At 43.8% G+C, this 26,557-nt stretch overlaps 1 protein-coding gene across 9 annotated transcripts in view; it reads left to right on the forward strand.

Moving 5' to 3' along the window:
• BABAM2 (BRISC and BRCA1 A complex member 2) overlaps window positions 1-26,557 on the forward strand; it is a 400,157-nt gene that overhangs the window by 293,078 nt on the left and 80,522 nt on the right. For all 9 annotated transcript variants that reach the window (XR_010405476.1, XM_064572014.1, XM_064572016.1 and 6 more), the window contains 3 exons: window positions 19,481-19,580; window positions 22,655-22,725; window positions 26,256-26,338. Coding sequence is in view for 8 of the 9 variants with exons in the window: in XM_064572014.1 (XP_064428084.1) it covers window positions 19,481-19,580; window positions 22,655-22,725; window positions 26,256-26,338 (254 nt within the window). In the remaining variant the exon portion in view is untranslated. The remainder of the gene's footprint in view (window positions 1-19,480; window positions 19,581-22,654; window positions 22,726-26,255; window positions 26,339-26,557) is intronic.

Raw genomic sequence — 26,557 nt, forward strand, 5'->3', positions numbered from 1 at the left:
GGGCAGGGGTAGGTAGGGAGAAGGACAGGCCCAGCCCGTTAGACCAGTGACCTAAAAAGTTTAAAAAGAGCCCTTTAGCTACACTTTCCTCCAGGGCAAATGGGTTTTTTAAGTTCATGAAATGTGTGACTTTTCAAGCATTTGACAGGAGATACCCACTAAATGAATGTATTTTGTAGTTTGGTGTGAGTGTTGATTTTCTTTCTTGAAAGAGAAACAATGAAGTACTTAAGTATTAGCACTCAGTGGTTGTAAGAAGTAGCATTTAAAACTATGTGTGGGCCACTTGCTAAATACCTTACATGATTCTTTAATTCACTTTTCACAGTAGCCCTGGGAGCTTTGTTATAATCCCCACTTCATAGATGAGCAAACTGAGGCTTAGGGAAGTTTTAAACAACTTGTCCCAAGGCCATTATTCTGAGTGGCCAAATTGGATGTCAAATCCTCGTGGCCCATCTGATTCCAGAAAAAGGGCTCTTAACCACCTCATTTTTCTGGCTCATTCACATTTGAGGCTAATTTTTGTTAAGTTTTAATTTTGTATCATGTTCTATATCTCCATGCTTTTGAGATGATGACTTTCTTTCTAAAACTGAATTACTTGATGTTTAGTCCACAGATACTCATTGCTTGCCTACTATATACAAGGTATTAATATAACGTATTAACAACATTAATTGAAAAATTCACCTAGCCAGTTATATATTGCATTCCATTAGAGAAAATTGAACTGATATGAGCATAACAATTTAAAGGATAATTTATAGGGGTTTTTTGGGCAATTTTCTATGTTGATATTTAAACTGAAGAAAAAAGTTACAAGAACAGAATGTGAGCCTCTGGAAGACAGTATGGAGGTTCCTCAAAAAGTTGAAAATAGAGCTACCCTATGACCCAGCAATTGTACTACTGGGTATTTACCCCAAAGATACAAATGTAGTGATCCGAAGGGGCATATGCACCCCAAAGTTTATAGCAGCAATGTCCACAATAGCCAAACTATGGAAAGAGCCTAGATGTCCATCAACAGATGAATGGATAAAGAAGATGTGTCTCACACACACACACACACACACACACACACACACACACACACCGGAATATTATGCAGCCATCAAAAAGAAAATGAAATCTTGCTATTCTCAATGACGTGGATGGAACTAGAGGGTATTATGCTAAGTGAAATAAGTCAATCAGAGAAAGACAAGTATCAAATAATCTCACTGATATGAGGAATTTGAGAAACAAGACAGGATCATAGGGGAAGGGAGGGAAAAATGAAATAAGACGAAAGAGGGAGACAAACCATAAGAGACTCTTAATCTCAGGAAACAAACTGAGGGTTGCTGGAGTGGAGGGGGGTGGGAGGGATGGGGTGGCTGGGTGATGGACACTGGGGAGGGTATGTGCTATGGTGAGCGCTGTGAATTGTGTAAGACTGATGAATCATAGACCTGTATCCCTGAAACAAATAATACATTATATGTTAATAAAAAAAATTTTTTTTTAAAGAATAGAATGTGAGCTACCTTATATCTTTTACCCAGTTTCACTGATTATTTACATTTTGCCCCATTTGCCTTGTCATTCTGTGTATTTATATTTATATATCATGGTTATTTTTTAACTCAGCCAGTTAAGAGTAAGTTGGGCCCATGATGCCCTTTACCCTACCTGCTTCGGAAAGCATTTCCTAGGAACATGGACATTCTCTTACAGCTACAGTGCAGTTATCAAATCAGGAAATGTATCATTGACACAGTACTATTATCTGATCCACAATCTGTATTCTAATTTTGTCAATTGTTCCAATAATATCCCTGTTAGCTATTTTTTACCCTGGTCCAGGATCCAAGCCAGGATCTCACATTGCCTTTAGTTGTCATGCCTCTTTATTTTTCTTTAGTCTGGAATAGTTTCTCAGTCTTTATCTTTCTTGACCTTGAACAGTTTTGAAGAGTACAGGCCAATTATTTTGTTCCTCAATTTGGGTCCATTTGATGCTTCCTCATGATTAGATTCAGGTTATGAATTTCTGAGTACACCATACTAAGAGGCACATGACGCCAGTTTGCCCCAAGTTGGTGATGTTAACTTTGATCGCTCAGTTAAGGTGGTGTCCACCAGGTTTTTTTTAATGTTACTAATTTTCTCTTTGTAGTTAATAAGAAATTTATGGGGAGATATGTTGAGACTATGTAAATATCCTCATCAGATTTTCACCCACTAGCTTTAACATCCATTGATGATTTTCTAGCTTCATCTTTCCTTCTGCATTTATTAGTTGGCTTTCAGCTCTAAAGAAGAGCTTTCTTTGGGCGCCTGGGTGGCTCAGTTGGTTGAGCGACTGCCTTCGGCTCAGGTCATGATCCTGGAGTCCCGGGATCGAGTCCCGCATCGGGCTCCCTGCTCGGCGAGGAGCCTGCTTCTCCCTGTAACCCTCCCCCCTCTCATGTACTTTCTCGCTCTCTCAAATAAATAAATAAATCTTTAAAAAAAAAAAAAGGAGGAAGAGCTTTCTTTGTTTACTTATTTATCCATTTATCTGTTTGTATCAGACTTACTGATTCTGTTGTGTTTAATGGGGCATACGCCATTTCTGTCATTATTTTGTTGCATAAAGAAAGGTAACCTCACCTCCAGAAAACAATTGTATTTTGAGGGCTGTATTAGATTTCTATTGCTGCTGTAACAGATCACCACAAATGTAGTGGCTTAACAACACATATTTATTATCTTATGGTCCTGTGAATCAGAAGTCCAGCACAGGTGTCACTGGGCTAGAAAGAAGGTGTTAGGGAGCTATATTCCTTTCTGGAGGCTCTAGTGGAGAATCTGTTCCCTTGTTCACTCCAGTTGTTGGAAGAATCCAGTTGCCTACAGTCAGAGGACTGGGATCCATGTCCTTGCTGAAGGTCAGCTGAGGGCTTTTCCCAGCTTCTGGAGGCTGCCTGCATCCCTTGGCTTGTGGCCATCTTCCTCCATCTTCAGAGCCAGCAACAGGTCCCTCTTGTTTCCCATGTTTTCTGTCCCTTCTATTGTCACATCTCTCTTATTTACTCTTCTGTTTTCCTCTTCTACTTTTAAGGACTCATGTGATTAGATTGAGCCCACCCAGGTAATCCAGGGTAATTATATCAAGGTCCTTCACCTTCTGCAAAGGCTTTTTTGCCGTGTAAGGTAACATATTCACAGGTTCTGAAGATTGGGGCTTGGACATCTTTCGGGAGCCATTATTCTGCACTGCAAATGCCTACCCTTGTTCCAGGCTTATGCGAGGGGTTTGCTTCCATTTAATCAGAGAAAACATCAGGCAGAGGATTATAAGTGAAGAAAATATTCAGTGAGAGATTGTTTTACATTTAGTTGAAAGGAATAGGCTTGTAGTCAGGAGTAGGGGCTGAGAAGAATATGTAGTATTCACAGGGCCTCAACAGCAGTGCCTGAAGGGGTGGGCAGGCTGCCGAGGAGCCAAGCAAGCATGTAGGGCTTAGTGTCCAAGTGTCCCTGTTGCAAAATGAAACTGGGGTACTGTTGGCTGCAGGAACTTCCACGCATGCAGGGCTGGTGAGAAAGATCATACGTGGTGGAGAGGCATGGCTCAGTGTTCCTGTTGCCTGAATGTAGCATCTCCCTTTTCACAGCACCTAGCACTCCTGCTTCTTAATCATGTGCTTTCACTCTTCCTTAATTTTGTGCCAGGAAAGTTTATGTACTAAGATTGGATCGCTCCGTTGTTACAGGATTTCTAAAGCTTTCTTTAATAAGACAGGCTCCTAGGGTTCTGAATCCAAAAAACGACCTAAAGCTACACTGCTACATTAGACCAGGGGACAATGATAGAACCAAAAAGGATTTGAGAGTTAGTTGGTCCCATCCCCACTGTGCATATAAGAAAATAATACCGGGAGAGCTAAGTGATCACTAAAGCCCCCACAGCCAGATGGTCTGTGGTATGAGGCAGGGTATGGAGCAGTAGTGAAATATGTGGTTTCAGGAATTGCATGTCTGGATTCAATCCAGTGTTTATCATTTACTGGATGAGTTAACTGAGTGAGTTACTTAACCTGCCAAGCCTTACTGTCCATCTGTAAAACACATCAGCCTTAGAGGGCTCTGGTCAGGAGTAAATAAAGCTAACAGATGGAGACTTTCAGTACAATGCCTGGCTCATGGAAAGTGCTCAGTGCTCAGTGTGTGGTAACTGTCACTACTGTTCTTCTAAATGGTAGTAGAATTCGGATCAATAATGTGGACTCCCCACAGCCCTTGGGGATTTTAGGGTCCCAGTCCCAGAAGCAAACTGTGTAAGTACTCTGCATACGACTCAGGGACTCATCCATTTGGTTGGTCGTTGCCCTTCCCATTACATCTTCGCTCACCAAGTTCAATGCCTTCTATGCTTTGCATTTACTTATTTTTATACCTTGGTTTCTCTTTCTCTTTCTTTTTCTCTCTGCTACCAAGGTAATATGTGCCAGTTATAGCCACCAGTACCAATTCCAGTACCACCAAATAACAAAGTATACAAGGTAAAATGTCCTTTTTGTCCTACAGCAACTCTGTCTTACCCTGAAGATTACTCGACAGTGTGATCTCCTCATCTCCAAATGGGCAGTGAAATTAAAAAACCCCTCTCCATTTGGATTTCCCTCAGTTAATCTAGAACGTCTATCCTTTCATCACCACTGGTTCTTGTTCTCGCTCTCTTGCTCTCTCTCTCCCCTCTGAGGCTCGAAGAAGGTCTCTGAGATACCCAGGCAGACCCTGTTCTCTCTGACTCTGTCCCCTTTCCGCCTCTGTGTCTTTCCGTTCCTGTCTGAGGGCTGTCCTCCTCAGTGCTGGTCCTCCCTTCTTCCCCATGTGGGGGGCGTCTCTGACCTGTGTGGTGCCACCCTCTTCCTCGGGGCAGTGAACCTCGAGCCTTCACCTCAGTGAAAAGGCAGAGGGGAAATGTGACTTACCGGAAAATATACAACATTTAGATGTAATATTTTCACAGTGTTGTTCCTTTTAGTTCATTTTGGGGTTTTGCTGCTGTTTTCGTTTAGCCATAAAAATGGCATGATACATACTATTCTGCAACTTGCTTTTTCCTTTAACAATATGTCATGGTCATTTTTCTAGACCCTGACCTGTAGGTCACTCTCATTCTTCCCTAGTGGCTACGTGGTTCTCCACTGGAAGGTTCACTCTCATGTGTTTCGCTCCTTGATTGGGATGTTTCATGTTGAAACTCGCTTACATTTGTGATTTGGTTCTACCCGTGTGAACTTGTCGTACATTCTCTCGGAGCATTGGCTCAGTCCTCACCCTTCTGAGGAGGCTCCCATTTCCAAATATGCCTGATCCACGTGTTGAGTCTAGAGGACACTTGGAGTGTTTGCTGCTCAGGTGATGAGCCTGGCTGCAGCTTGGGTTTGAGGATGGGCTGTGAGTGGGCTTCAGGGCTCCCCCTGCTCTAAAGTGACCCTGAGCCCTGGTTAGTTCCTAGCAAAATGAGAACGCACCCACAAAAGTGAGTTGTCCTCAGTTCGCCACAGCTCATACTGAGAAGCATTCTCTGTCTGATTGGGAAAGAGGGATGCTGATCCTCTGAGTGGTTGGAGGCTCTGCGGTGAACTGCTGAGCCCTGCAGACTTTGATGCTCAGGGTTTGCTTGGAGGCCCGGAAGTTGTGGACCCCTCCCTGCCTTTCTCCTTGAAGACTGTAAATGTCCACAGGACTTCTATGGGGTTGTTAGTTTGGGAGAGTACCAGGACTCCTGAGAGTTAAGAGTGTCTGGACCTGCATCCTTACACCAAGAGGTCCGGTCAGCATGTCCTTCTTTCCTGTGGGTCTGGGTGAAATTACTTCGGGTCCATTGATGCCCCGATGCCATTCTGAGACAGAGCCAGGATTGAGTGGCTGTGGTTCAACCCTACAGCTTGTTGAATAAGTCATGTTTGCATTCCCCTCTCTGCTGTTAATATTGCTCTGTTACTAAGTTTTGAGTATTGTAGTTTGGAAAGCTTAAGAAAAATCAAAATTCTGAAGCAATCAAGAAAGTGAGTTTCAAACAAGTTAATAGGCCAAACCCAATTATATTTGGCCAGTGAAATTGGTGTCATCCTTGTCTACATTTACCAGAACCCATTCCCTTCCTGAGTAAGCCTCTCTCCTTCTGTTGCATCTGTGCCACTGGGTTAAAGAAGCAAACACATCTGCCTTGTGGGGTAATGAAGCTCCCCACAAGCCCAGATTCCCCTGAGCTGCCTGGAGCGGGGGGGCATGCCTCCTGGGCCTCCCGCTGCTTCTCCTCTTGCCTGCCCTGCAGTCTTTGTCTGGGCGTGCAGGCCCTTGTTTACTGTCGTGGCTGTTTTGAATCATCTATTTTAGAGAATTTGATAAAAATAGTGCTTAAACCAATGGATATATATATATTTAAGTAAAAGACACAGGTAAATAGTGATATTCAGAAACAGGCTCCCGGTTCTACACAGATGGATATTAACAGAACTGAACTCCCACTTTCTCCATTAGTAAGTAAACAATTTATTTAGTAAGATAAAATGTTTTTTCAATGACAGGCATCTACTGAATGCATGTTATTTCTGTTAGAATTCTGACTGTGCTCACAGCCTCCTCAGTCCCTCATCTCTGCAAATTCCCAGATGTCCTTTTTCCTCAGCTCCCTCTGCCCAGTGTGCTCCCTCTGCTTTCCAGGTGACTTTGGAACATACTGCCTGGAGGTGGGGCCTGGTTCTGTGGAGGGCAGCCATGCTTCCATCCACTGTCCGTGTCCTGCTTTGCTAGACCGGTGGTGACATCGTGCCTGCACATTTGTGTCCCTTCCCTGGGGCCATAGCTGGTGGCAGCACAAGGCAGAGTAGACGGGGTGCTTTTAAGCAAGCACCTGCCCGCTGTTCCTGCTTCTCTTCATCATCCACTGTCTTAACTTTATCATCCTCTTGGTCATCTTGGGCAGCCGCAGTGTTACGGTGGGGAGGAGGAACTGGAGAGGGGGCAAGAAGATCGAATGGGCATCTGAAATGACGTGGGCGATTTGGCTCTCCAAAGTGGAGCTGGGGCCAGGCTGAACACTGCCAAAATTGGAAGACCAGCAATTTCACCTGTTAGCCGTGAAGGTCTTCAGCTCCTGAGGATAGAAGACTCCTCCTTCTATATGTTCGAGACAGTGATTCTCATGTTGGGTTGGGGGCGGTTGAAAAATCTATGCTATCAGTCCATATCAGAACCAACTACAAGGTGTTTTGTTTCAATTCACACATTTCTTCACCCTGAGATTCTAGTATGCTACCCTGGAATGGGGATGAGAGAAGAGATACTTCTGCTATCCCTTCCCTTCTCCCCAAGAGAATCGCTGGAGGGATGCCATGTTATGTGGATGTGCTGGGGTAGATAAAGGTGGAGAATCACTGCCTAGTGGCCCGTCTGTTGACTTCTTATATATGCTGTAGACGATGTTCAAGATAGGCTAATTTCCAACGTTAACCAAAATGGCCTGTGACTGTTCTTTGTGAACCAAACCAAAATCACAACAAAAATACTTACGTGTTATGGACAGTTTAGTTGACCAACTTAGTCACAAAAGATAAAACTACCACATCAAAAGTATTCCACCTCTAACTGGTGTTTTCATTTATGATGAATATTATTAACCAGCTGTTGTTAAACATTGATTCTAACACATACTTCCCGAGGAGATGGAATAGTGACTTTTGGAATTATTTTGGAATTATGGCACCTTCTTGTTGTACCTAAATGGTTTATGTGTTGGACACATGTTTTTAATTTAGAACAACAACAAAACAACACTTGAACTTTACACAAGCCTTTTTGTGAGAACTATAGACATCGTGAGTATCACAGAGCCCGACCCAGGAATGGCTGTCACTAAGCTGAACGTGTCATTCATTCATTCATTCTGAATATTTTGTTACTTTTTATTGCTAAGTTATTGTCCATTTTATTTACCCAGCCTGTTCCTCCCCCGAATGTGTCTTTTAAATTTCTGCAGGTGAATTCAGTCTAAACTTTCCCTGGCTTACTAAAATTTTGGGTGTTTCATGCTTCAGTCAGTGTCCTTGGAGTGCTTGTCCCTCTTGTGATGGCAGAAGCATGCCTAAGTAATGCCCAAGACACTGCCTTAGGCTTCTGCTGACAGCCCCAAGCTCCTCACAAAACATTGAAGGTTTGGCCCGCATACCATCAAGAAGCCAACATCCCCATCCTAAGTACAGGCCTGGCCTAAGGTTAACAGTAAGACCAGCATTTTGTTGCTTCATTTTCCTATTAAGCTCTGGGTTGCTGATTGAAGCAAAATTCCAATGTATTGACACACTACCACATTGTTAACACGATAGGGAGGATTTGATTATGGGAGAACAAGTCCAAAAACGGTAAATTAACCAAAAAAAAAAAAAAAAAAAAAAAAAATCCAGGGCCTTGCTTCTCAAGGCAGCTTTTGTGGTTGCATTCCTTTATTTGATGTGGTTCCCTCCTTTTCCTGTGCCAAACGGTGCAGTGTGGAAAAATGATGAAGTTGCAAAAAAGGGCAAGGGAGGGGCCAGGAGGAGATAGGGAGTGAACTGTTTAGTAACAAGAGAAAGAAAACAGAGCTTAGGGATCAAAGACAAAAATACCTGTTTCTGGAAGCAGGTGAAGGAAAGAAATGCAGGATTCCTTTCCCTGTGCTTGGGTCCAGACTGAGCCCACTGTTGGCTGGCACCTTTCAGGCCGACCCAGAGCAGGAGACAGGGAGGCCACAAGCAGCTTGTAGGTGAGAAGAGCAGCAGCTTGAGAAAGTCAGAGCTGAGTGCCGTGGGTTACCAAGAACAGCAGGATTAGCCAGGGAGGGCCCCAGGGAAGAGGGGTGGAGAACAAAGCCTGCCTTCCATCATCAGATTATGGGACTGAACACGTTTTAACACCAGCCAATCTTGGAGGCAAGTCCTAAGACAAGCATCGGAATCTAAATGAGGAAAAATGTTTCCATGCAAGAACAGGATTTTATTTATTTACAATTTTCAGGCTGGGCAGCTTTTCTAATTGTATGGTGTGTGACTACCCAAAGTGACATTTTCTGAGTTTTAAAATTATCTCTCTTTGCACTGTGAAAAGAGCATATATGATTCATCTTAATATTTCTGAGGATCAGTCACCAACTAACAGTATTTTGGGTGGGAGGAAGGCTTTTGTAGGCAGCTTTTTCACCTAGCATAGAAGTAGAAAGCACCAGAATATGCCTCAAGCTTCATTCGAGATGATATAAATAGCTCCCCTGCACAGCTCCAACCCAGTATCATTATGAGAACTCCCACAGTCCACGAGGTGCCTCGAGGTGCCTAATGCTCACCTCACCTTTGCCTAAAGAAGACTGATGCTTGCAGTTTGCCCTGCTGGCCGAACACAGTTTGTAAGAGGTTTGAGCAAAGGGGCTGCTTTTCGTTTTTGCTAACCTACTCCAGGTCTTTTTGCCTCTATTGCTTCCTGGATACATCCCTATCTTCAGTATCCCTAGAACTGTCAAATGATCCTATGATCCTAGATCAAGAGCCAGCAAGCAAACTACAGCCCACTTTGTTTGGCTCATGAGCTAAGACTTATGTTTCACGTTTCTTAAATGGCTAGAAAAACACTTAAAGAGTAATATTTTGTGATGTGTAAAAATGTTATGAAATCCACATTTCAGCGTCCATAAATAATTTCATTGGAACCCGGTGCGTCACCTATTTACGTATTGTCTGTGGCTGCTTTCATGCCACAGCGTCAGAGTTGAGCAGTTGCGACAGAGACATTGTGGCCACAGAGCCGACACCATTTACCACCTGGCACTTTACTGACGAAGTTTGCTGACCCCTGTCCTAGGCCCTTTCACAATGACTGTTTCAGAAAAGATGTATACATTTACTGACTTTTAATGTCCATTTTGGAAATTTGTCTCCCGTATCTTTCCCTACCTTCATTTGACTTTAATACCACAAATATTTATTGAGTGCCTACTATGAACTTGGCATTATTCCTGTTTCTGGTGTTACGGCAGGGACCAAAACAGACAGAGGTCCCCATTCTAGTGAAGGGTGCTGGGGGGAGACAAGAAACAAAGACCGTATGTAGAGTGTCTTCTGGACACATATGCCATAAAAAAGGTAAAACAAAGACGAGGGGATACCTGGGATGGAGGTGGGTTGTTACAAGTAGCTGGTTCAGGAAGTCTTACGAAGACGGTGATATTCGAGGGAGACCTGAAGCAGGTGAGACAGCAAGCCCCGCAGATGGCTGGGAAGAGTGTTCCAGGCCGAGAGAAGAGCAGAAGGACTGGGCCAGCTGTCTGAGGTGGAATAGTCCCGGCCTGTCCATGGCGCAGGAATCCAGATGAGAAGTTACAGGAGACTGGACAGGGCTGACTGAACGGGGCATGTGAGAGAGAAGAGCCCGGGATGCCTGAGGAACCAGTAGGCCGGAGCTGCCACTGGCTGGCTGCTGGACGAGGGCGGGAGCAGGTGTTGCAGGCAGGCTTTGCCGTGAGCAGGTGGGGCCGGGAGCGCACTTTAGACATCCGGGGGGAGGCAGCGAGTAGGCAGTCGGCTGTCTGAGTCCCAGGTTAAGGAAGATCTGAGCTGGGGTATAAATTTGGAAGTTGTCAGTGTAAAAGAGACATGTTAAGCATTGAGACTGGCTGAGATTCAGTCTCTAACTTCAGACTGTTCCTTCTCTCCAGGACATCTCTCACTCTCTGACTAAACAGAACTGCTTTTCTTATCTTTTCTTTTTAGATTTTATTTTTATTTATTTGTCGGAAAGAGAGAGCGAGAGCACAAGCAGGGGGAGCTGCAGGCAGAGGGAGAGGGAGAAGCAAACTCCCCGCTGAGCAAGGAGCCCGATGCGGGACTTGATCCCAGGACCCCGGGATCATGACCCGAGCTAAAGGCAGATGCTTAACTGACTGAGCCACCCAGGTGTCCCCAGAACTTCTTTTCTAACCTCAAATTTTCTTTCCTGCCCAGGTCACCACTGGCATGCATCAAGATCTACCATTGTATCTTCTTACTCCCTCTCCAGGCAGATGCCCTCTTACCGGTAGCTCTCCTGGGCAGCCTGAAGTGTGAAAGGTGCTTTTCTCATGGGGGCAAAAGCTGCTCACTGTGGTCCGGGATCCATGGTCTGCTGCCCACAGAGTCCCTAGCCTTTGATCCAGTGCCTTGCCTTTTTAAGTAGAATCTGTGGCCTCCTTACTTCAGTCCCCAGTCTTGATTTGACTACTCCCTCGCCTCGTCTTCTGGTTACCCGCATGTAACTACACTGCCTTTTGCCCGTGAATAAACTCAGTGGTGATCACCTTTTTTCTAGTTGTTTCCATAAGTATCTTATACTCTCATACTAGACCTTAGTCCTTAAGAGCATGTCTGTGTTTCCTTCACCTTCTTGTCCACAGTGCCTTTCAAATTGTCAGTGACCTAATGCCCCAAGGATGGGAGGCAAATTTGCTTTTACCACACCTTTCCCCATTCCCGGTCCCAGGTGTGCACCCTCGGCGTGAGGTACAGAGCAGTGGTGTGCGGACCACCTGCACCTGCATGCCCTAGGGAGCCTCTTAAAATGCAGATTCCAAGGTCCCATCTCAGACCTAATAAATCGGCTTCTCTGGGATGGTGCCTGGGTATCTTGAGTTTTTAACAGGCTCCCCAGGTTCTTCTCACACCGTCATGAAAACTACTAGTGCAGAGAAAAAAATCGCAAGCCCGTTTCACTGTTTCCAGCTGTTGGACCTTGGGCAAGTCATCCATCTCAAGCCTCCGTCTTCTCATTTCCACAATGGGTGTAGTAAGACTTGCTACCTACTTTGTAAGGCTGTTGTTTAAAAAAAAAAAAAAAAAAAAGAGCACTTTGGAAACAAATTATAAAGTGTTATGTACCGGCATCCTGGCTAATCTCATCTTCTGGTATCTTTGCTTGTTTTTGTGTGCACAAACCCAACTGCAGCTCCCTACAGATTAGCTCTTAGAGCACAGAGACCAGCAATGTGTGCATGAAGTTGCCTAATGCTGTTTGTATGCCTGAGGCTCTAGTAAAAAACAGTAAACAGGAATCAGGTGGATATCCTTCTCTGCCCTGGACAGGCAGAGGTATTCTTTTTCCTCTTCTCCGCATTTCCTTTGACCATTAAAAGCAGTGTGCAATGAGGAGGGAGCTATAGAAATGCTTGTGCATTTAGCTGAGGGTAACTATGGTATGCATTGATTTTTTTACTGGCTTTATTGAAGTATAACTGACAAAGTTGTAAGATCTTCAAAGTATACAATGTGACGATTTGATATATCTATGTATTGATTTTTTTCCCAGTAAATATGTTATAAAAGTACTTCATAGGAAAAGTGACGTGTACCTGGATAATAGAGCAATAAAGCCATTCACTGGGGTCTGAGTTGTACATTTCTAAACAAGCTCGTAGTAAATGTACTCAGTCTCGATGCCTGATGCTTGAAAATAGTTCCATTTCTTAAAGAAATTGTGGTGGATTCAACTGCAGATAATAGGCCAGGGATCAAAAGGCAACCAGAGGGGAAAAGCTTTTCTCTTGCTTCGCCTGTTCATGTCTTGCGCGGCCAAGGCATCATCATAAGTAGTTCATCCCAAACCTTAATAGAACATCTGCTAAGTCCATTGTTGTTTCGGGGGATTTACTTTAAGTGCTTTTCCACATGCCAACAGAATTCTGATGGTGGACATCTGTTAAGATTGCTGTCCCTTGAAGGCTTTTTTAAGATGTTAACAAACTTAAAAAACACATTTCTGAACAAAAATTTGGTTAGTGTTTGTGTCGTGAGACATATTCTGTTTGCAGTTGCAATATTCCCATCTTTTGTATTTTTTTTAATGTCAGGTTTCCTTGCTTGCATGCCACCTCCTATCTGCTGGGAGTTGCCCATCAGGTCCTCTGGCCCTCAGAGTTCTTCTGGGTTTCCTGGGGTTCATTTGCCTAGAATGAAAAAGGCCTTCATTGCTTCGATTCAGGTACCTAAATCAGTTTAATAAATGTTCCTGGAAACAGCCTTTGTGGCTCAGCCTGAACTATCCAAGCCACAAGGAGCCTGTGAACCTGATGCACGTGGAACCAGATGTCAGGTCTGCAGGTAGATTTTTGCATCAGAAATCACAAAAGTGGTACCTGAAGGCCTAAGTGGGTGGGATAGATTTAGGTCAGAGGCACCTGGATTTAGATGCCTCTCTGCCATTTACCACTTACGTGACCTTGGAGAGGTTCTGTAGCTTCTCTAAGCTCCAGCCTTCCCATCTGTAAAATGGGATAACACCTCTGTCGCAGGTTCGTATGAAGCAGAGATGATATCATACAGGAGGGCACTTAGCATAATGCCTGATACCTAGTGCTTCTTTTTTTTTTTTTTTTTTTTAAAGATTTTAGTTATTTATTTGAATTTTGGGATCATGACCTGAGCTTAAGGCAGATGCTTAACGACTGAGCCACCCAGGCACCCCACCTAGTGCTTCTTAAATGGAGTTATTATTCCTGTCCCGTCCTGTGGAAAATTCACTCACTGTACCAACGAAATCCGTCATATTTTAAACTCTTCATGTATACTGTGTGTAAGCAAGGAACAGCTGATTCAAACAGTCCATAGAGTATGTCTTCACATTTTTAAGTCACTCTATTTAATGATTCCATAACTTGCTAAGTAATTTCACTTAATAGTTTCAGCTTCTTTTTAGACTTTGCTCCAGAGGAACATTTCATATTTATCATGGTCTCAGAACATTTCCATTCTCATATGTCCCTCTAAAAATGGGAAACAAGAAATGGGATACAGTACTCTAATAAAGACCTGCTATATACTGTGAAGCATGTTTAATGGAAATACTGGGTTAGTTGCAAATGCAACATGGCCAGGCCTCTATCAGTTCTTATTGAACCCCTCATCCAGTTTGACTCCCCAGATTTTCTTCTACTTGTAAACTTAATTTGTCACTCGGATCTCTTATTTTTTTCTCCTGTTATACTCATTAAGATTTTTCAATTTTGATTTAGTCCCTGGTTTTGTTTAACTGAGGTATCAAGAGACTCTTGAGATGGCTCAATGTTGAATCTGTGAAATGAGACAGGGGCTAACAACAGCTCTAGAAAATGCTTTACTAGCACAAAGAAAATCCAGTTGGGGAAACCAGCAAACCAGAGTCTCTCCTTAATGTACTGTCTGTGCACTTCTGGGTTTTCAGAGGCTAGATAGGACTTTTTTTTCTCTATCCTACAAGTTAACTTGTTGTGACATATGATATCTTAAGACAAGAACAAATGAGATGACACAGTGCTGGGTTTTATGGATCTAAGCTTTTGTGAGGATAATTTCAGCCACTTATACCACTGTTTCAGGACATGGGGTGGGTAGAGTTTTAAATTTTTCACACTGTCTTTCTGTGAAAGATTTTCTGACGAAAAAGGATGTAGACCTTGGAACCAAGAAGACTGGGTTTTGAGCCCATCTCTGCAGCTTAATTGCTGGGTGACCTTGGGAAGACACTTAGATCCTTAGAATCTCAGTGTCCCCTTCTGTAAATTGGACTACTTAGGTCTACTTGGCCAGGTTGTTATGAGGTTTAGAGATAACGAAATGCCTACTAGAGTGCCTGGCTAAAGCAGATGCTCAGTAAATCACAGTGACTTGTGTTTTGCTGTAATGGGTCTCCTGGCAGGCCACCAGGAAACATACTCTGGCATTATAGAGTGCCCCAGATTCCTGAGGGCTTGGCATTCCTCTACCTTGAAGGGAATTGGCAGTAGTGCCCTAGTATGGACCCAGAATAGGAAACTGAAGTCCTTACACAGAGTTGGGCATAGAGTTAGTGTTTGTTGAGTTGAGTTGAGAGTTCACCTTTCCTTAGGATGTGTCTTAGCCTGGGGGCTCATGGCAGCCTGAGTCCATCTACCATCCTGGAAGTTCCCCCTGTCAGTGCTTCACCCTCCAACACTCCCCTGAATCATCCTGTGGAGGAGGCAACCAGATCATCTTCCTCTCCCTCGGAACCCAATTCGGAGGCAGAGCAGGATGGTAACGCTGATCCAAGTGTCTCTAACAGGGTCTTGACATAACCCTTGACCATAGCGTACACAAGCAGGAGACATTTTAGAATAAAGTCACTCGTAGAGTGCTTGGTGCTCTCTTCATATTACTATAATTCTAATTGTTGCTTTATCCCTTGAGAGAGATGGGTCTTTTTGAGAGCAGTTATCCCACGGCACTGATGAGAAAATTGAGTAGAACCAAACAGAACAAACGTGGCGGAAGCAAGAATTAGAATTGAAAATCACTGGCCCCTTCTGGTTTTCTCCAGTGCCAAGTCATGTTTTGCTCATTTTATTTGGCCAGTGAGGTAAAACCCCACACGGAGAGGAGGGAGTTACCGTTCCGTAATGGGTTAAAATCAAACCCCATTGTCCCAAGTGAGGCCTTCAGACAGGCTGACTCCCTGCATTTTTCCATGTCAAAATGCTCAAAAATATTTCCCTTGTGCTGTAGCAACGTAGCCAAGTCAAGTCTTCAGTAGTAGAAGTGCTCTGGGGCGCCTGGGTGGCTCAGTCGTTAAGCGTCTGCCTTCGGCTCAGGTCATGATCCCAGGGTCCTGGGATCGAACCCCGCATCGGGCTCCCTGCTCGGCAGGAAGCCTGCTTCTCCCTCTCCCACTCCCCCTGCTTGTGTTCCTGCTCTCGCTATCTCTCTCTCTGTCAAATAAATAAATAAAATCTTAAAAAAAAAAAAAGTGCTCTGAATATTTGCAGACAGAACCCCATTCCCAAAAGGCTCTATTAGCTGTATTTGCATAGAAAACAATCGCATCAATACGGTGAACACTGACAGTTCTTTTATTTGACTTTTAGATCCAGTGAGACGGACCTGGAAGTGTTTTTCTGGCTACCATTTGGTCTATTTAACTCCACTGTTGGAAAGGTTTCTCAGACTCCGGCCTTGTCCTTCTAATTTATATCCACAGATTCAGTTTCAGGTCTGAGAATTAGCAGCCAATTTCACGTGTCATTTCAGTCCATAAAGAGACAGAAAGTACTTTCTCATCAAAACAGCCCCTTCACCCCTTTGTCCTCCCAATCTCAGCCTGAGACCCCGCCGCTCTAGTTGACTTTTCCTCACTTTTTACCCTGCTTCCTCCCCTCACTGGTCTGGAGATCAGAAGAATCCACAGCAGTGGTCCCTTCCATCCCCTGCTCCCCCTGTCCTGCCCCTCCTGCACCTCCCCTCCTATACCTCCCCGCCTCTCCCTGCCCCTCCCCGCCACCACGGAGCCTGTCGGTCCAGCCCTGCCTTCTCTCCAGCCAGCCCTGCACCCCTGGGAAGCGCTCAGAGAGCCCTGCAATCTCTGCACATGCTGAGCTTTTCGTTGTATGTGCTCCACCCAATAGTTTTTGATTCATGAATATTAAATAATTAGAGCTCACCCCGGCTGGACCTCCGTCCTGCACCCTTTAAAAACGTAATAGCTTTTTTATTTCATGGCACTTGACTTTGTTTATTCAGCACGATCAGGGCAGCATTCAGGCTATAGCAGGCCTGTTAAATATTTACCCACAAGACGGATATTTATACATGAATCAGCAGCACTTATCAGTATATGATGCTGGCAGTCAGGTTCAGTACCCTCACAAGCTGAGGAACTACTGAGTTAAAGAAAGGGTGCAGTAAGTGTCCTTTTAAAAATAAATCCAGCGCCTGTGGTTGTTTGATGGTTGGGGTGGGAGAGACTGAGGTAGGAGCAAAATGCACGGGAATGCTTGCTCTGCTGCAGGGTGGAAAATTGTAAAGAGAGATGAGGTGTACATCACAGAGCCTGCTTCAGTGGTGGTCTGGGTACTTCTGGAAGCCCGATGGCATCACTGCAGTCCCGACCTGGCTCACAGGGGGCCACACCCTCTCTTTCTTCCCATCCCTGGAGCTGTTACAAGAGTCAAATCCCCCTGCTCTCAGGGAGGCACGGAATCCGGCAGTAACAGCGTGGACTCCGGCAACAGGCCAACCCGAGTTCAGATCTTGGCTTTACCATCTCCTAGTTGTGTGAACCCAAGGGAATTTCTTCTGCTGTCTGAGCCTCAGTTTCTTCACCTGTAGAATTACAGTGCGAATTCTCACCTCACTGAATTGTGGGGAGGATTAAATTAGGTAATGAGAAAGCACCTAGCAACAAGTGTTAGTTTCCAATAACCACAGAGTTCAGAGAGATGGGCCCGCTGGCCAAGCAGCCAGTCTTTGGACTTCTCCACACCTCTGCCTCTTTCCATCATTATAGGTAATTTTTTTTTAATGGCTATGTGTCAGAAGCAGAGGGAGTCTCAAGTTTAGAGGATTACCCACAGACTATTTTCATTTTTTTGTATTCAATTTAATGAATGATTAAGAACTTGTCCTGTAATATTGTATACAGGTCGAAGCCCATTGTAATCAATTCCAGGAAACTGTCCAAATTATTTTATTTTCTGGAATTTCATTATGCTAAAGATTGTTCTTCCAAGTATGCTATGAGAAGCCTGGATCTTGGTATTTCTATGTTATACAGGTATTTCCCCCCAGGAACGACAAGATAAAAATATTGGATCTCTTTCTCTTGTACTATAGAATTTTCTTCTTAATCAGTTTCCATCCTAATGGAACTGTTAGAACCTTCCACTTAAAAGTGTGCTCTCTATGTACTTTTGCATACAAAAGAGGGGACAAAAAGCCTTCTTCCAGTACACAAGAAGTCATAGGAATTTTCCTAGCTTCCTTCGGAGTTTAGGCTGAATCTCCTCCAATGTCTGCTCTGAGAGTAGCAAACGGAAGTGATGTTCTTGCTGATTCTGTGCAGTTGCAGACTGTAGATGATTCATTAATGTCATACTTAGTCAAATGCTGTCTCATAATTTTCTCAGTTGTCAGGGTTGTTGTGCTTTTTAGGTCTCATCTGAATAGAAAAAGTCAACAGCAAATATTTCCACCCTGTTGACTTCCTCACATCACCCGGGATTTTATTCACGTGTTGGGGTTTTTTCATTCCATAAATAAATAAACGTAATATCCATTTCTACTGGAAAAATTAATTTCAGGAATCTTTGGTCAATAGGGAGACAGGCTGGGTCTAGGACCCTTTCAGTACTTACATGTATTGTTCCCTGTATTGCAAACCCTAGGCTAAGTCTGTCTGCTCTAAACTAAGAATGATTTTCTAGACTGTTATTGTGAAACACTTTGCTTCCATTTACAGCCTTGTAACTAGGGATTTGGTTAATGAATAATCACAGCATTAACGGATCTTAGGGGTCTCTTTATACCCCATCATATTACAGAGGTGGTTTAAGGGGCTTTTACAGTAAGAAACGTATACGTTAAAATAAAATTCAAACAAGAAAAGCAAATTAGGACCAAAGGAAAGTGAGAGTAGGAAAGAAGATGAAATCAAGATTAAGGATGGGATATGAAATGTATACTGTGAGATTCTGAGCAGTTTCTTTAATAATGGTATGCTGGTTGATTTAAACTGAAAGGGAATCTCCACGAAAGTCCTGGAAACTATTTCTGGATCAGTGTTGTGTCTTAGTGCTTGGATCAATGATTTTTGACTGTACCTTCTTGTTTAGATGAATGTCAGTGTTGACTTGGACTAGTTGCAGACTTTACCCATATCGACCTACAGACACAGGATGGAGCAGCACAGTGTTTCAGAAGAGGTTTAGTTAGTTGCCACCATTTAAAACTTGAGAACTTAAATCATCTGGATTTCTGGCGTCACGTGAAAAATAAGGGTCTGTGAAGACCAGGCTTGTGTTTCCACCATGGCAGAGATTAGCTGGAGTTGGAGGGTGGAGAGCCCTTCCCACTGTGCAGAAACTACAGTTCTCTGTGCTCATTTATATCACCTCCCTGGGCTGGGTGGAGCCTGGAGTCTGCAGCCCCTGTCCTACACCACTGGCCCCACACTAAACTCGAGGAGGCTAAAGCCCCAGGAGGCTTCCCCCGGGCAATAAAGCTGGTAAGGGGCAGAGCCAGTCCCTCCATTGCACCGTGGTGGTGCTGAAGGAATTCAGTTCAGTTCAGTATGGGGGTTTAAGGAATGACTTCTCTTTGCCCAGCACATAATGGAGAGTATGGAAATGTGTGTGTCCATCCAAGGTCCAACCCATTAATATTGGTAAGACATTTACCCACGCCAGTCAGAATGTGCCAATTTGTCCTGTTGTGTGATAGAATCATTAGTTTTTACTGATCGTTAGTTGGTAGTCATGGGCAATCTGAACATGCTGATTTAACAAAACAGATAAAAATAAAGAAATGTAATCATAAAGTGAAGCCCATGTTCCCATCCTCATTAACTCAAGTGGTTGGTGGGCAGACGTTAAGAGAAGGCGAGTCTGTTTGGGGTTATCGCTTCCTACATAGCCAGAGCCCTAAGAGAAGTGTCCCTTGTACTCTTGTCCTTTCAGTGCCCTTGGAGGCTCCTCAGCTCTGCATATCCCAGCCTTTCCCGGAGGAGGATGTCTCATTGATTATGTGCCGCAAGTGTGCCATCTACTCACCAACAAGGTAAAAGCCGGTCTCCTGACCCTCCCCTCGTGAGGCTCCTCCCTCCAGCGGAGCCCCGCCCCCGCACTGTCGGCGTTGGCCTGCAGGCTGTCCTCTGCACCCCGTCTTAGCTTCAGCTGCCACCTGACGCCGGCCTTTACTACTTCGAGTTACAGTTCACCCATTTCTCTCCCTAGTTCCTTGTTCTCCTTCTTCCTCTCCTAAGGATTCTGACCTCCCGTTTCAGTCTTATCTTCATCTTTTAAATTTCTACCTCCTCCTCCTTAAATTTCCTCTATGTCCTAAGTTTTTGCTAGATCTTGCACCTTTGAAGTCCTCCATTTCCCAGTTATCTCATGCCGCATGCATGCATGAGTGTGGGTGTGTGTGAGTGTGTGTTTGCCACCAGTGAGTATCAAGGTAATTCACTAGAACTGCCTTCACCTCTTTCTGCTTTTCTCTACCTCACTTTTTACTACTCAGTGCTTGATTCTCCACCTCCTGTCTAGGAGCAGCTTGCCAGAGTCCCACTCCCAGGGGCAAGATTTCCAGGTCAGCTGGTCCGGTAGGCAGGCCCATCAGGTTATCTAAAGCTTTCTCTTAGCTGCATGAATGAGTCAGTACATTGGCGACTAGCTGAGTTTACATAAATGGCTATTGCCAGATATTTCTAAAAAGTATAAGTATATACTTGTTAATGCCCAGCCGGTGTAGTTAGCTGAAAACCAGAGATGTTCGTCCACAAGCAATACTGACTTTCTTTCTTCCACATCGACTGACTCCGTTTGCTCAGTTCCCAAAGTACTGTTTCCTATGCTCCTATTGACTTGTGCTCATTGGCTTGGAAAAGAAATCTTTTGTTTGTCTCTTTCTTTCAAAAGATAGCTCATCTCTGTAGAGGAAATATTTTTAAAGTACAATAATATTTCAGAGGCTTCAGTATTATTTTTTAAATGTCAGGGAAACGAAAATCTGGCAAGTCTGCAGTCTCTGGGCTTGGCGCGGACTCCAGGGCATCTAACTCGTGGGGTGGTTGCCTCTCATTGGACCAAATTCCCCCAGCCTCTGCCCTCCTTCAAAACTGATCAGAGGATAGAATTCTTATTTACGTTGTGGGACTTTGCACTGCCTTCAAATCTGTGTCCCAGTATTATAGAGAAACATACAAATTTGATCTTCCAGAACTGAGAAGAAAAGCCTTTTTTTAAAGCTCTCCAATTGAGATTAATTTCTAGTCATACATTTTCCTCAAAAAAAAAAAAAATTCTATTACCATTTTCCCAGATATACAAGAATCAGTCTGTTTTTCTTATCTGGTTCCCTTTCATTAATTTTACTTGTCTTTTAAAATTGATGTTCTTATGCTTGCTACAAAGGAGGACAGTATGGGCTGCTTTTAGAAACAATCTCTTCAGATGAATTTCCATAATTACGTTGGAATCTATCTTTATAGCCAGTTTTGTTGTGGGTTTCTGTTAAAATGGTTTTCTGTTTTTAAAATCAAGTACACAGTACTGTTTTCATCCCCTTTTTAAACAAAGCCACTTAAGCAAACTTATCATCTGTTTTTCTTTTCCCAAAATAACATTTCTGATCCTGCATTAAGCCTGCAAAGTAAGCACTGTTTTTATAAATTGACATAAACCCCTATTATATAAATAGAATTGTTTTACTTCTAAAGGGTACAAAGTGGGCTATCACTACCAATTGTGTCAAGGTTATTTCAAGCACTTTATCTCAAGCTTTTGTTAGCCATGGAAACTCGTTGTGGCTACAGCCAATATAAACAATTTGGGGGGCCTCTTTCTCCCCTGTTTCTTTGAGCCATTTCTTGAGGACATTATAAGGAATGTATTTTTGTGTTAGTAGCTGGTGGGTAAATGACTAACTTTCAGATGTCCAGCTTAGTAAGTTCACAATTTTTTTTATAAAAACTGCCATTTGGTGATAACAAGGAAATATAAAAAGGCAAAATAAAATCCCCTATTGTAACACTCCTTTCCTGGATATTGGGAATTTGAAAAGAAAGAATTCAACGTTGTCCTGCCTTTTCAATAGGAGTTGTAGTTCAGCATAAAATAGCCCCCATTTGATGAGAGGAAGCTCTTCTTTACAGACAACTGCAGGTGATAAATGCACAATAGAGTGATAGAATTTAAAAAGTCGCCATTTTTCAGCTCCTAATGAAATAATTGATTCAGACAAGCATCTCCAGCAGGTACTAAAACCATGAGGTGAAAGGTTGAGAGAGGGGCTAGATCTTCACAGGCTTTAAGAAGTATACCCGCGGGTCACTCCTGGCGGCAAAGGGGAAACCTCCCTTTACAGTGGACTGGTCCTGTTGTAGTCCCCTTTACAGTGGGTAGTCCTGCTGTCGTCCCCTTAACCAGTGATCAAGCCCACTCTCACCTATGAGGTTTTCTTGCCAAAAATTTTTAACCTGAATCTAATCACACCTTTAGTCTAACTTCCAATTTATAGGAAATGTAGGGAGTAGAGGGAAAAGGAAGGAAACAACCAGAGAGTCTAGAATGCAGAACATCCTACATGACAACTAGCTCAATTTCTCTGAAAAGTCAATATATATCACATAGACATATGTACACACCCCAAGAGGTACTCTTATTCTACATTAAAAGACTTTCTAGATTAAATGCCTGATCCTTGATTATACCCTCGATTACACCCTGCCTTTAAAAGAATATTTTGGGGACAACTGGAAAATTGTGACAATGCACAGGATACTAGATGAAGTCAGAGAATGATTGCTAGATTTGTTTGGGGTATGATAATGACATTGTGGCTCTGTAGGAAAATGTCTTGTTTTTTGGAGATACACGCTCACCTGTCTAGGGCCAAACTAACTGTCATGGTGTCTCTAATTTCCTTTGAAGTGTTTCAGCCAAGATTGATTGATAGCTTGATGGGGAGGTAGATGGCTGGATGAAGCAGCTAGACAAAATATTCACAGTTGTTGAACATAGGTGATGGGGATGTGGGTATTCATTTTACCGTTCTTTCTACTTCTCTGAGTCTCGGAAATGTAAGAAAGCATTTGAGAATTCCCTACTCCTCATCTTCGGGTTCTGTTCCAGGTGCAGTATGTGATTCAAGGGTACCACAAAAGAAGGGAGTATATTGCTGCTTTCCTCAGTCACTTCGGCACGTAAGTTCCTCCTTGTTTAAACTGCATGCCAGGGCGCCTGGGTGGCTCAGTTGGTTAAGCGACTGCCTTCGGCTCAGGTCATGATCCTGGAGTCCCGGGATCGAGTCCCGCATCGGGCTCCCTGCTCGGCGGGGAGTCTGCTTCTCCCTCTGACCCTCCCCCCTCTCATGCTCTCTGTCTCTCATTCTCTCTGTCTCAGATAAATAAATAAAATCTTTAAAAAAAAAAAAAAAAAAAGAATATCAAGACTGGGGCGCCTGGGGCGCCTGGGTGGCTCAGTTGGTTAAGCGACTGCCTTCGGCTCAGGTCATGATCCTGGAGTCCCGGGATCGAGTCCCGCATCGGGCTCCCTGCTCGGCGGGGAGTCTGCTTCTCCCTCTGACCCTCCCCCCTCTCATGCTCTCTCTCTCTCATTCTCTCTGTCTCAGATAAATAAATAAAATCTTTAAAAAAAAAAAAAAAAAAGAATATCAAGACTGGGGCGCCTGGGGCGCCTGGGTGGCTCAGTTGGTTAAGCGACTGCCTTCGGCTCAGGTCATGATCCTGGAGTCCCGGGATCGAGTCCCGCATCGGGCTCCCTGCTCGGCGGGGAGTCTGCTTCTCCCTCTGACCCTCCCCCCTCTCATGCTCTCTCTCTCTCATTCTCTCTGTCTCAGATAAATAAATAAAATCTTTAAAAAAAAAAAAAAAAAAAAGAATATCAAGACTGGGGCGCCTGGGGCGCCTGGGTGGCTCAGTTGGTTAAGCGACTGCCTTCGGCTCAGGTCATGATCCTGGAGTCCCGGGATCGAGTCCCGCATCGGGCTCCCTGCTCGGCAGGGAGTCTGCTTCTCCCTCTGACCCTATCCCCTCTCATGCTCTCTCTATCTCATTGTCTCTCTCAAATAAATAAATAAAATCTTAAAAAAAAAAATAAATAAATAAACTGCATGCCAACAATGTCCTCGTGTCCTGATGACCCGAATGTGAGAGCTTAAGAAAATAGCACTTCGTGCTTCTACATACTAGCTTTTCAATGCCATTTTGAGTCTTTTGGCCTGTTGCTCACACTAAAGCTCCTAGGAAGATCGTTTTTAGGATCCTTTGCTAAATCAGAGAAGCAAATCTCTTCCTTGGAGCGGCATCATGACTAACCACAAACCCAGCAGTGACAAGGGCAGCACTACCTGCTTGTTCTAGGGCTCTTTACAGTTTGCACAGTGCTTTTCACCTCCGTCTGCTCCCCGGAGTCATGAGTGAGCCAGCCATGTTGGCACAGTTGACTCAAGAAAGACCTGAAACTTTGAGAAGCCTAGTAACCCGAGGGAAGTCACCCGCCTGGCCGAGATCGCGCCAGGTGGGAGCCCGGGTTCTCAGGACTCAGGTGTCCCGACAGGGCTCCTACTCGCAACTTGCCACCCAGATCTGGGGACGAAATCCAGCATTAGACCCAAGAGCAGTGACTCCCACTTAGGATTAGGAGGAGGCACAGCGAGGGAAGGGGGGCACCTGTGACTGCAGGTAGAGGGGGCATCTCCTCCTGCTGCTACTCACCCCCCCACTCCCCTCCCCCTTCCCGCCTCGGCCCTCCCCCCCTTCCGCTGGGGCTTAGCCCAGGGGCACAGGGAACCTGTTTTCCCCAGTCTTCTTCAAAAGGTGGGGCATTCTACCCATTCAGGGGCACTGAGCACTAAGGGGGTCAGTGGTCTGCTTATATCCCACCTTATTCTGGAGAAGGTTTATAAATACAAAAAGATATATATAGTAACACAAAATTAAAATTTTAAATAAGGAAATGAATAAATTAGGACCAAAAAAGTGGGAATAGGAAGGAGCAGGTGAAATAAAGAGTAAGGTTGGCCATTCCCTGGGATATAATTTTATAAAGTGTGGCATAGTTATGGGGACAAAATTTCTGACTCCTCAAAAACAATTTTAAGAAGTTTTCTCATTATCCCTAGTGGAAATTTTTATGCCTCCAAAATAGAACTGTCAATATCTAAACAGTGTGACTGTCTCTCACATGAGTCTTTAATACTTATGATTTTTTTCAACTTTATTTATGAACATTCTGAGAAAGTACTGAGGATACAAACAGTGGTTAATAAATGATACCATTGGTCTTCTGATTTTTGAGGAAGATTATCTTTAATATGTATAATTAAAAATGAAGGCACTAGCAGAGTAACCTCCCAGGTAGGGTGTGTATCCCCCCTCACTCCACTGGCACACAAGAAAAATAGGAAAACTGCATTTACATCTTTTTAAAAATCTCATTCTTGGGGCGCCTGGGTGGCTCAGTTGGTTAAGTATCTGCCTTCCGCTCAGGTCATGATCCCAGGGTCCTGGGCTTGAGCTCTGCATCCTTAGGCTCCCTGCTCAGCGGGGAGCCTGCTTCTTCCTCTGCCCCTCCCCCAGCTCATGCTCGCACTCTCTCTTCCTCTCAAATAAATAAATAAATCTTAAAAAAAAAAAAACCAAAAAACTCCTTCTTTTTAAATATACATTTTGTATGTGTTTTATTATGCATCCAACACAGTAATATAGTCGTACCTGTATACAACTGCTAAATCAAATACAATTGCTATTATATTACTATACTGTGTGCATAATGAAAAGGATTCTGTGCTTGTTTTTACTTAAAGCATGCAGGATCTGAAAAGTTTAGATAGCAGTGTTGTAAAATACTGAGTTGATTACAAATTCATGAAAAGAAATATAAACTGATGAATAAGATTATTAACCTAAGTCAGAAGATCTGAATGATAGACTAACAGTCTTTGAGCAAATCACGCAGCCTTTAGTGTCTTAGTTCCTTTACCTTTACAGTGAGTTCCCCCTTCCTGCTTAAACTGGGAGGCCATCAGGATTGACAGTCTGATTGGCCTGACTCAGCCAGGGAGACAGCAGACGCCTCCTGGTGTGAATGACAGAGACAATGATGTCTGTCCTCAGTGTGTGGTTAGTATTGTCATGTTATGGTGACATGTCCCAGGCATCAGCTCTTGTGGAAAATGGGGGAGGCGAGCCTATCGGAAGTCTACCCAGGTGCTTCAGTGGTCCAGGGCCGTTCTCCTTGACATGTGACCCGTGTCCTGTGTCTCCCACCCGAACCAGCACCCACCCAGCTAATATGGCTTCTTTGTCTTGAGCCTGGTGGGGAGGACAGGGGCCACGAGTGAAAGGATTCCAAGTGCTTTGGAAGAAAATAATATAGATTCCTAAACTGAGTAACATTGTCATTGCTCATTACTGCTTAGTGGCTATGTGAAAGTGAGACTTAATCATCACCCAGAAAGTAGTGTCGTTGCTGACCTGATGGCTTCACTTGTCCTGAAGTCATAATAGTACATAGCAAAACTGAAACTTAAACGTAGATGCTGTCATTCCAAACCCCACGTCCTTCCTATGGTAACACTCCCTTAACGCTAAATGCGTCTCAGATTCAATCACCGTGATTTTATGAATATGTTCTTTACTTGGTTCCATCTCTCTTATGCCTTATTTTGATGAGGGTTTTTTCTTTGTGTGTGTGTGTTTTTATCACCTAGAGGCGTCGTGGAATATGATGCAGAAGGCTTTACAAAACTCACTCTGCTGCTGATGTGGAGAGATTTCTGTTTTCTTGTGCACAGTGAGTATACTTCTGCTGGGAGCATGTCAGCATACATTTGCAAAGTACGAAATCATATGTAAAAATGACTATGAAAACCTTTAGTGTCCTGATGTGGTATGTGGTTCCTTTTACTTTAGTATATTTACCCACATGGTCTTAAAGAGAAAATACCTCTAGACCAGTGGTTCTCAACCAGGTATAATTTGCCCCTCGGCAGATGTTTGGCAGTGTGTGAGA

The sequence above is a fragment of the Mirounga angustirostris genome, unplaced genomic scaffold, assembly GCF_029215605.1.
Source record: "Mirounga angustirostris isolate CCGP_5_RB_7025 unplaced genomic scaffold, mMirAng1.0.hap1 SCAF_10, whole genome shotgun sequence".
In the NCBI taxonomy this organism is placed as follows: Eukaryota; Metazoa; Chordata; class Mammalia; order Carnivora; family Phocidae; genus Mirounga; species Mirounga angustirostris.